General features: G+C 34.2%; 1 protein-coding gene across 4 annotated transcripts in view; it reads left to right on the forward strand.

The window, feature by feature from the left end:
- Nucleotides 1-12043, forward strand: part of WDR17 (WD repeat domain 17) — an 82479-nt gene that overhangs the window by 11906 nt on the left and 58530 nt on the right. For 3 of the 4 annotated variants that reach the window (XR_008554054.1, XM_037526462.2, XM_037526463.1), the window contains exons 2-3: nucleotides 1046-1167; nucleotides 9295-9423. Coding sequence is in view for 3 of the 4 variants with exons in the window: in XM_037526462.2 (XP_037382359.1) it covers nucleotides 1102-1167; nucleotides 9295-9423 (195 nt within the window). In the remaining variant the exon portion in view is untranslated. The remainder of the gene's footprint in view (nucleotides 1-1045; nucleotides 1168-9294; nucleotides 9424-12043) is intronic. The other variant, XM_037526464.2, reaches the window with a different exon arrangement.

Below are 12043 nucleotides of genomic sequence, written 5' to 3' on the forward strand. Positions count from 1 at the left end.
ATGAGTTTGGTTAGGAAACAATCACTTGGAACCCGTTACAGGTTGCGTGAAGCACCTAAACATGATAGAGAATATTTTGAAGCCCAGATATTCTCCAGTATACTGAGGAATCTTTCATTTAGGTTGACTTATAAATAATTTCTTCTAAAAGTGAGCAAAGCTAAGACAAAATCAAATTCATTTAATTTTGAACCCCTGGTGACCATATTATCACTCTAGTAAGTGATGTGCTTTCTTTAAATGCTTTAAATAGAATTTTTTAAAGATTTATTTATTTTTGCATACAAGAACTGGGGTACAGGCCAGAGGTGTGGGGGTGAGAGGATGCACCAGAGACAGAGTGGGGAGCTGAACAGGAAGATTGACTGAAATACACTGCTGAGGGGAGCAGCGGGCCAGACAGGAGAGGTCTGCTGTGCCATGTGGGTATCTCCCTGGCTGGCCAGGGAGTGAACTCATGCTGCCATAGCTTCATAGTGCTGTGCTTAGCCCCTTGCTCCACCAGGGAGACCCAATCTTTGAATTCTTTTAAGCGATTAGGTAATTAGCAAACAACTAACTATAAAACACTCAAATATGAGGCCAGAAGAAAATGGAAATATAGGGTTGACCTTTGTCATTGCACACTTTCTAGTTTTATATCCATTCCTAATTTTGAAAATGAAACTGATTATCTGCTTCTTGTTATTTTCTGGCTTCTTTATTTGTAACTTGGTTAACTTAGAAATAATTTGCCTATTTCTTAAAAAAATTAAATCTAAGATGTTTTTTCAGAATGAAAACTGAGAGCCTCATAAAATACTTGATATAGGATCCTCTGATACTAGAGGATAATGAGAACAACATCTTTTTCTTTCTTATTTTTTTCTTATTTAAGTAGGAACATTTTCTAATTAATATTACTCTTACAAATCATCTTATTTGTAAACTACTGAAACTGTTTCAGCTGAAATGTTTGTGTAATTCTGGCTTCTTGTACTGAACAACATTTCGCAAGGCAGGTTTTGGTGAAGCTGTTTGGTTGAAACACACTGTTTTACTTTAGGTGCTGACTACTCTGATGGGAGTTTCCAATTGCCTTGATTAAAGTAGAAACATTCTATGGCTTGGCTGACTTACATTTCAAATTGGTTTGAGCAAGATGATTGGTATGAAGGACTACAAAGAGTAAGATATGTTTATGTTGTACCTTTAATTTTCTGTGATTTTTTTCCTACTTTCATTCTCCTGCAGCTATATTTTTGTGTCATTTATAATGTAGACATTTTTACATTGCAAAGTTCTGAGAGTAAATAAGATACTTATTAGATTTTAAGAGCATGCTAACAAGATAATATATAGGGATAGTCATGCTGATATAGTAAAGAAAAGGCATTTTTTATCCGGATGTCAAATGAATTCTTAATGTTTTCAGGATGTCTTTTTGATTGCTTTTTATATAAAATAGAAATCTTTCTAATGAGACTAATATATGAAAATAGCAATAACTTCAAGAAAGTAATTTTACATAAAGAAAAACAGTTGATGAAATAGATGTATCATAATAATATTGTAAGAGGATATATAAAATTTCACTGAAGAAGAGTGCCCTGTTCCACTTGATAAATTTTTAGGCAATTAATTATATTTCAAAAGCATTTGCATTGTTACTATGGCAACTTTTACATAGTATTTTGGAAATAGCTATTCTGATCTATAATTGCAATCATAAAGAACTGCTGTTTTGAATTGCATCTTATGAAAATGAATGCAAGTTTAGGATAATATATGATTTCTCTTTGATGATTTCCACCGTTTCAATGGAAGGTTTTTTAATTATTCAAATGAAGGCAATTTGTGGATTTTTTCTTTTTATTAATGAGTAGAACAAAAGAGCTGGAGCAGTTTCACCAGATTTTCCCCCATTGTTTCAGAAGTATGCTACTAAAGATATGCAGTTCTGTTCTGATTTTTTCTTCCTCTTTACTTATTTCGCTTCCCATTCTAATCACATCAAAGATATTTTCTTAGTATTTTATTTTAATTGTCTTTTTAGTTGTAAATCTCTAGCAATTTAAAACCTTTGAGCTTTTGTTTCAGATTTTTATTTTCTGTGAAACAATTGATAACCATTTCTGGAAATGTAATCCTCATATTGTAAATACTAAAGCATGATTCAGAAAAGAGGTTGAAATTCTGTGGGTCATTTTCTGCCCTGAATTCATCTTATCCACAATGTTGGAAATATTTCAACTATTTGAATGATAGCCTTCTAAGCCCCACTGGCCATGCACATGCATGTGCATGGGTGTAAACACACACACACACACACACACACACTTCCAGCACTGTCATCCTTTGTTTGAATTGTGTGTGTGCATTTTATTTTTTTTAAGATTTATTTATTTATGCATACAAGAGCTGGGGTACAGGCCAGAGATGCAGGGGGGTGGTGAGAGGATTTCACCAGGGACAGAGGGGGGAACAGAACAGGCTAATTGACTGAAACACACTGCTGAGGGGAGCAGTGGGTGAGACAGGAGAGGTCTGCTGCACCATGTGGGTAGCTCCCTGGCCAGGCGGGGATTGAACTCATGCTGCAGAGCCTGCAGATTGCTTCATACTGTGGTGCTTAACCCCTTGCGCCACCAGGGAGGCCCCACGTGTGTGCATTTTAAATGCAGCAACAAGTGCTTTTCTAATGTTGAAACAGAAGGCACTTTTTCAAATATAGTGCATATTTCTCTATGGGAAGGGATAAGGATGTTAGTCTAATTTGGGGAAAAAGTAGTGACTAGGAAAAATGCTCTTTACTGAAATTATGTGAGCCTTTAGAGTGACTTTGGAGCAGCTCCCAGAGGATTTAAAATCTTTCCCTCCACCACAACCCCACTCTGCCCTTGAATACAAATATTTACCTTTATAAATAAATTCCTGGTTATGAAACATATTGAAACATTAGCAGCTTAGCAGTGCTTAGATACAGAGAGAGAAAGACAGACAGACGCAGATAATTTGACCCTGAAATTACCATGCCATTTTCATGAGCTTCTTCTGGCACAGATTTTCATCAGTTCTTAAAAAGACGTGGATGAGAATGAAAGATCCTATTCTGAATAATGAATATTAACTTTAATTTCTTCTAAAAATCAAACTTAATTTTTAGATGTGACTATGTGTATATACTCTAGTGTCAGATTTGTTATACCATATCTTCGTTAGACTACTTTCTTATTTGTTCACAGGAAGAAATACTTGGATTTTTTTTACTAAAATTTTTAATTTAGAAACATTGTTTGAAAAATCACATCAAGTGTGATTTTATCTTCAGAGCACTAAATTGACATCTCTGTCTTGATAAAATTAATCTTTGGGGCATATGTAGAGGTGTCTAAAGACATAAAAACATATATATGTATAATTGATATTAAGTTTTGTAATTTCATTTTTGTTAATGTAACTATATAGTTATATTCTAAATTACATTATGATTATGAAATATAATCTTACATATTCAAAATTAAGGCTTATTAGGGCCTCCCCAGTGGTGCAAGGGGTTAAGACACAGCCTGTGAAGCTGTGGGCAGCCTCTGCAGCATGAGTTCGATCCCCAGATCAGCCAGGGAGCAACCCACCTAGCACAGCAGACCTCTCCTGTCTTGCCCGCTGCTCCCCTCAGCAGTGTATTTCAGTCAATTAGCCTCTTCTGTTCCCCCCTCTGTCCCTGGTGAATTCTTTCACTGCCCCCTCCCAACACACACCTCTGGTCTGTGCCCCAGCTCTTGTATGCATAAATAAATAAATCTTAAAAAATAAAACAGAATTAAGGCTATTATATAATTCTATTGTAAACACAATTACTTAATATTTAACATTTTAACATTTCATTCACTACTGTACGAAGCAGCTTCACTGTAATTTTGTATGTGTATGTATTTTTTCATATAGTATGATTTTGTAACCTATAGTGTAATTTAGGTTGAAAAATAAAAATATCTCTTCAAGGACTGTAGTTGTCAGGTTACTGAGAATATTGATTGTATGTGAGATAACACACTTCTCTTGATTTCTTCTTGTAAATCGACATTATTATGATCCATATTATTCAGCGAACAGCATCTTTAAAGTGTATGTTGTTTCTGGGTCAAAAATACTGCATTTTTTAAGCAACAACTCTTCAGAATAGACAGCAAGACTCTTAAGTCTTCCACATAAAATGAAACAGTCTAAAGTAAGAATAAAAATGGGTACATAATAAGTATCTGAAATATTTAATTACCTTCACATACAGTTAAAATATAGATGTATTTATTAACTTATATATGTGATGCATTTTGTAGGATTTACATTTAAATGTAAATATGTATCTTAAAATGGACCTTCAGTCCATTAAAACTTTTTGTTTTCAGTAATGTAGTATCATTAATTGTGTAATCATTCATTCTGACCACAAAAATAAAAGCTTATAGACTTTTATTTATTTATTAAAAAAATTCTTTCTTTTTAAAGATTTATTTTTTATTTATGAAGAGCTGGGGTACAGGACAGAGGTGCAGGAGGGTAAGAGGATTTACCAGAGACAGAGCGGGGAACAGAACAGGTAGACTGATGAAATACACTGCTGAGGGGAGCAGCAGGTGAGACAGGAGAGGTCTACTGCACCATGTGGTGTTTCTCTGGCTGGCCAGGAATTGAACCCGCACTGCAGAGGCTGCAGACAGCTTCACAGCGCTGCTCTTAACCCACTGCACCACTGGGGAGGCCCGACTTTTTTTTTTTTTTTTAATGTAGCAGAGGTCTTTTATTATTTTTTTTCCATACCTTTCATGCTATGAATTCACAGAGAATGGTTCCAACAGCTCAGGATTTTTCCATGGGTTCTCACAAGGTTACTTCTCTTCAATTGAGCCCAAGTATCTTTCTCTTTGGCTTCTCCTTGTTTTCTGAGCATTTTCTTTCACACTTTCCAGAAAACTATCTTGGCTCTTTCAGTGCTTAATATGTCAAATATGAACATTAATTCCCTAGACAGGAATCTTGCCCTCTGCTTGTTTTTTTGCAACCGTGCTAATTGCATACCAGGTAACATTATGGACTCTTCCAGTGTTGCCATGGTAACATGTATGGGCCATTTACAGTGCCCATCCCCTTGATGTCTACATATCACCTTATTGTAGATCTGCATGTATGTGACCAGAGGAACACCTCCATGTTTTCTGAAAGGTCTAGAGAACACACAGCGAGTACCTCTCCTCTTTCACTTTGTATTGGTCATTTTGGTGATTTGCTGGAAGATGGTAGTTCTGGCCAAAAGCAGGACATTTCTTTTTATCTCCTCAAAAACTATAGATATTGCTTAGTAAAGGTTCCATAATATTATATATAATAGATACATGTATATATGTATATTAATGTTTTACAGCATATAATACATTTCATAAATATATTATGAATTTCTAATTATTTATATATAATATATATTATAAATTACTAACATCTCACAACAGTTTCAAAATTTATAGTTTTAAATTCTAGCAGTTGCTTAAATGCATAATTCATATTTATAAATGCAATACAATTAATATGTTTAATGAGTCATGATTTTTTTATATTTCACCCACTGTCATGGTTTTTTATTTGTTTTAATTTTTTTTATTGAGTAATATAGATTTATATCATTGTTGCCACAGTAGAAATGTACAGTCCCCCCTTCAGGCATTTTTTTAAATACGCTGTCATTTGTTTTGGCCTATTTTTTATTTTAATAGCTTGCTTGTACAAATTATTCATTACTAAATTTAAAAAGTTTAATTTTTGGACTATAAGACTTATAAATGCTGTTAAGGAGCAAGGCATACCAAATCCTATGACAATATGAAATGTTTACGTTAACTAAATTTGGGAAAGAAAAGTAATAAATCAAGTTATGCTAATTGTTAAAGTAAACATGTACTAACTTAAATTTTTTTTGGATTTTTTTTTAAAGATTTATTTATCTATGCACACAAGAGCTGGGGCACAGGCCAGAGGTGCGGGGGGTGAGAGAATTCACCAGAGACAGAGTGGGGAGCAGAACAGGCTGATAGACTGAAATGCACTGCTGAGGGGAGCAGCAGGGAGACAGGAAAAGTCTGCTGTGCCATGTGGGTAGCTCCCTGGCCGGTATCGAACTCAAGCTGCAGTGGCTGTGGATAGCCTCATAGGTTGCATCCCAACCCCTTGCGCCACCAGGGAGGCCCACTAACTTAAATTTTAAAGTAATTTATTTGCTTTTAATAATAAGGAATTAGCAGAGGGACTGCTAGTTACTAATCAGGCATATGATTTCAGATGTCTTCTCTCTGGCCAACTAATAAGAAAAAGATGAACAAACGGAAAAGTTCATAATTCTTCTTAGATTCACAAGAAAAATGAAGTCATAAAACAAAACACTACCCTCAGATTGGAGAGACAGAGTAAAAAGATAAAAACAATTGCAAAATACTAGAGTAGAAACCCATCAATGGAAACTTCTGGGGAACCTGAGGCAGCATCAGAAAATTTGAACTATAATTGGTCAATGCTGAAGGTTAATGGGACAAGTCCAAGAGTTAAAAATTCCAGAAGTGAAAAGGAAAGAGAGAAAAATGAAGGGAAAAAAAAGCACAAAACAGAATATGCAATAGCTGTGGGACAACTATAAAAGGTGTACCAGCCACATAATGAAAATACTGTAAGAGGAAAAAGGAATGGAAGTAATAATTGAAGCACTACTGATTTAGAGTTCCTCCAAGTTAATGTCCGGCTGATTAAGAACAGGGAGAAGGAACCAACTACAGATCTGGGAAGCTTGGAGAATACATAGTGGAGTAAATGCCAAAATAAAAGAAAAAGAAAACTACCCCAAGTAATTCTGTAGGAAATCAAAGAGAAAATCTTGAAAGAAACCAGAGAAAATAAACAACTTAACCTATAGAACATGAGTATATATTACATTTGACTTTTCAGAAACCCAGTAAGCAAGAACAGAATGAAATTAAATACATAAAGATATTAAATACCAATCTAGGATTCTGTTCTCTGTGAAATTATCCTTTAAAAATAGAGGAGAAATAAATGCTTTCTTAAACAAGCAAAAACAAACCTGCTTTACAACAAATGTTAGAAGATTTTTTTTTTTTCAAGGAGAAGGAATATTATATAGGTTAGAAACTCAGAAGAAAGACCTAAAATCAGTCATTGACATGTCTCCTTAAGAAACTGGAAAAAAGAAGAGGATATTAAATCCAAAATAAGCAGAAAAGAAATGACACAATAAGAGTAGAAATCAATAAGTTGAAAATAGGAAACTCTATACAGAATATTAGCAAAACTAAATGAAACTTCTGTGAAAAAATCAATAAAATTGACAGTACTATAGTCAGGATAATTAAGAACAGAAAAAAGGAACATATTACTAATACCAGTAATGAAAGAGGGGGCATAATTACAGATCAAATGGGTAGTAAAATGATAAGGGAATAGGGCCTCCCCGGTGGCGCAGCGGTTGAGCGCTGGATTGCGAAGCTGCCCGCGGCCTCTGCAGCGCAGGTTCAATCCCCGGCTGCTCCCCAGTCACTGGAGGAGGGTCCCACATGGTCTTCGGTCCTTCTGCCTGCTCTGCTTCTCGCTCTGGCTCTGGTGAATTCTCTCACCCTCCCGCGCTTCTGACTGTACCCAGTGCTTATATAAATAAATAAATATATTAAAAAAAATGATAAGGTAATACTTTGAATAATTGTACCCACACATTTGATAACCTAACTGAAATGTATCAATTCTTTGAACACACAGTTTGCCAAAACTCACACAAGAAGAAAGAGACAATCCAAATAGACCTATATCTGATAAAGATATTGAATCAATAATTAACACCCTTCTGGGAAAAAAAACAGGCCAAGGTGGGTTCACTGGTGAATTCTCACAATCTTTTTTTTTTTTTTTTCTCACAATCTTTTAAGGAAGAAATTACAACAATTCTATACAGTTTCTTCCAAAAGATAGAAACAGAGTCAATACCTTGTAAGTCAATACCTTCTATGAGACCAACATTACTCTAATATTAGAACCAAATAAAGACATTACAAGAAAGAAAAACAACATCTTTGGACACTGATACTAGAATCCTCAACAAAATATTAATAAATCAAATCTAACAAAATATAAGAAGATTATACACCATAAATAAGTGTGATTTATTCTAGATGTGCGAAACTGGTCCAGCATTCAAAAATCAGTTCACATAATCCATTACCTCAACTGATTAAAGATGAAAAAATGATGTGATCAACTCAGTTCAGTCAAATTCCCAGTAAGTTATTTGGTGGATAATGAAAATTGACTTTAAAGTTTATTTGGAGAAGCAAAGTATGATCATAGACTTGCAAACAGCCTTACTCTTTGCTTTCCTTTCTACAGTAGCCTTGAAGAAATAAAGTTGGAATTTTTGTGTAGATTCATAGAATTCCTTGAGCTGAGATGAGTCTTAGGGAGAACCTGTTTCCGAAGCTTTATTTTAGACAGCAGAAATGGAGACTTAGCCTGACTCCACTCACTCCCTGTTGGTTCAGAAGAGTCTCGGTCCCTCTGCTACATCAACTGCATCAATGCAGTTGTTTACTCTGGTTGTTTACTCCAACATTCTCTACCCTCTCACATAAACAATTTTTATTCAGTTACTACGTTATTACAGTTTCTTTTGGTGAACAGCAAACTCTGTTAACAAATGTGTATGCCTCCCTTGTAATACCTCATTTAGGTAGGCTATTGAGTCAGTGCAAATACTATGAATTTTATGACCCAAGTCACAATCCAGAAGTCACACGCCAGTGCTGGTTCAGTGGGTTTTACATTTGAATTTGCTGTCTTAAATTAAATGCCAGTATTAAAAATTGGTATACATTTTGCATAAAAATCTGGATGTTTCAGTTTCTCTGGAAAGTTCCATAAATGGCAACCTGCGATGGCCTTCTCTAGCAGTATGATCGTCCTTTAGATAGGATATATATTTTCTGTATTCCCTCCACTCCTTTTAGGATCCCCAAACCGTAGCCAAATGTGAATTGTCATTTATCATTTTATAATCTCTTATTTCTCTAATCTCTTCCTGACTTGGTGTTGATAAACAGTTGCTATTTCAACTCCATTTCTGAGAGACCATGGATTGAGATTTATAGTACTAGTAAAAAAATGTTTGGGGCATTAAGGTAAGAATTGAGGAAGATGGATATAAAACAATGAAAAAGAAGTTCATTTAATAAGGAAAATGCATGATATTTCTCCAAATTTGTTTTCCAGGCAAATATGTCCCAGGTAAGGCAAGTGGGACTACTGCCTGCTGGATGTCAACCGTGGAACAAAGATGTTTGTGCAGCCAGTGGAGACAGGTTCGCATATTGCGCCACCCTGGCCATCTACATTTATCAGGTAAAATAATACTGATTATTTCAATTTTTAATTGCTTAAGGTGAAGTCAGTAGTTAATTAATAGTTCCTTTTAAGTCCCTGTCACATGATGATATAATGCCATAATTTTCTTGATATTCTTATTTTATATTTTGTTATTTTTTATACTACATTGGTTTTAATAAGTCAAACTTTTAGAAAACGCTTATATTAAATTACTCACAAATCCTAATGGATTCCATAATTCTTTATGTGTTGTTCATCAAAAAGAATCTTTTCAAGAATTCATTTTATAAAGGGAGACCAGAATTTTTAATTCTTTTAAACACTGTTGCCATGTAAATAAGTGGAATCTATTAGTTCATCTATTTCAGACTTTGCTTGGTAACAGTACCTGATATGAGAAAATTACCTTATCCATTAAAGAATGTGGGTAGTCCATTAGCAATCATTACATTAAAAATAGAACAGATAGGTTTTGAGTTATTCTTGGGATAAAAACCTTTATAACTGCTTTTTACCCCCAGACACCTCTTATCAGTTCCCAATCTTTAGAGCCAAGGGCCTTCGGAATATCTCTATTTAGAGGTGCCATAAGCATCTTAAATCCAGATGCAGTCTTTCTCCTTAAGCCTGGAGTGAGTATTTCAGTGTCAGCAGCTCCTTTCAATCAAACCTCAGACGTGACAGTAATAATCTTTGACTCCCTCTTCTACTCACACCTTAGGCCCTGGGTAACCAGAGTGATTCTAGTGCCTTGTATTGGTTGCTATTTTCTTTATATCCTACTGAACCATTATAATAGTCTAACATTCTCATTACCTCTGTATGACTGTTTCAATTCTCTTTCAGGGTAATCAGTCATCTATAATGCAAATCTAAAATTTTACATGTTTAATTACTCCCTCACTCACTAATATTAACATCCCAACTTAATAATATGGCGTTATTTTGGTTATATTCCTGCCTCTATCCTTCTTATCTTTTCCTCCAGATGTATACAGATAATTGCACTTTCCAATCTTGCTTTGCTTACACTACTTCCTCAGTTAACCTACAGTTTCCTGTCTGGAGAATATAGTCTCATCTTTCAAGTATCAGCTTAAGTGTATGCATTCTTTTTCATATTCTGTTTTTTTTCCGCTTTCTTATTAGTGAAGATTTTACCTCATGAGTATGGACAGCCGCCCTCCATGCTATTATTTACCAGAATGAATCTTCCTCATCTTTGAATTCTCAAATTGTTTTGTGTTCTCTGCACTTTGTTGACATTCATTAAATGTTTCCTAAATTTGATTTTTAATCCCGAAGGACCAATTCATTTTGGTTAAAGGTGAAAAAGTGTCACTTTGTTCTGGAACAAAAAAAAAAAAATTGTTTTAATTACTAATAATGCTGTAGCTTGTTGAAAATCTAGGAAAATAATAACATTCATCTGTAAACCAATGAAATTTCTACAATATAAAGCAAAATTTATATCGTCCATTTCTCAAGATTGTGGAAATACCAGCAGTCAAATTTCAATTTCAGTGTAGCTCACACTTTTTTGATTTCTAACCCTCCCACCCCCCATAAAACCTGTAGCAACCCTTCTAAATGCCTGCTATCTGCTCCCTGTCTACATGTACTCCCAAATTTCTCCCTTTCAGTTTCTTCCCACAGAATTTCTCCCTTAGTCTTAAGGCTCAATCTTTCTGCCTTTTCTTTCTTCCCAAAGAAGAAACTCTCAGGCAAGGCAATTATTCCTCTAAGGAGTGATATAAAGGCAGAATTTAATTTTCTTCATGTTTACATGTATGTATGTTTATGATAACACATTATGACTTGAATACTTGGGAAAATTAATAAATTTATTAATACAAAAAATGATGGAAGTTTGTGTCACATTTAAGATTAGAACAAATGAAAAAATCACTATTTTAGCATTTAATACATACAAACTCGGGTGACAGTTCATTACAGAGTCCACTGGAATACCTTGTTTCAGAGTATAAAAATAGAAGATTCCATTGTGAAATGATGACGTTAACATTAATTAAATTTATACTAATGAGTTTTGTTTAAAATGTGGTCATCCAAAGTAAAGAGCTTTGAAAATTATGCTACATAAATAGAAAAGATAATTATATTCAGAGGAAATCCTTACTAAATTACACCTAGTGTCAGCATACAATGGTCTGCCACTCTTTGTTAATGACACTGATGTATTATCAGATTTTCCTGAACTATTAAATGATATTCGTGTCATTAGAATTTTTCTTTAACTATTGATTTGTAATACATTAATATGTTAACTGTTTTAAAAGTGAAGTGACTTTACTGTTCAATGAAATAGTACAGCCTCATAACACTGTGTCATAAATATTATAGTAATATATAAATAAATCATTCCATACAAATAGTATTCTATATTGTACTTAGGTACTACATGGATAATTTGTACAGTAAAGTCAGTGAAGATCTTTGATGTACATAAAACTTTTTTCATACACTTATTTTACTTGTGAACTCTTCTATTGAATTTCTAACTGATGTAGTTATTTTCATATCAGATACATTCGGCACCTACATAGATAACTTAAATCATTGAATAATTTAAAATTTACAGACCCATTTTTTTCTTGAATGTACAGAAAAAACA

This window comes from Talpa occidentalis, unplaced genomic scaffold, assembly GCF_014898055.3.
Source record: "Talpa occidentalis isolate TD23 unplaced genomic scaffold, MPIMG_talOcc4v2.1 talOcc4.4, whole genome shotgun sequence".
Lineage (NCBI taxonomy): Eukaryota > Metazoa > Chordata > Mammalia > Eulipotyphla > Talpidae > Talpa > Talpa occidentalis.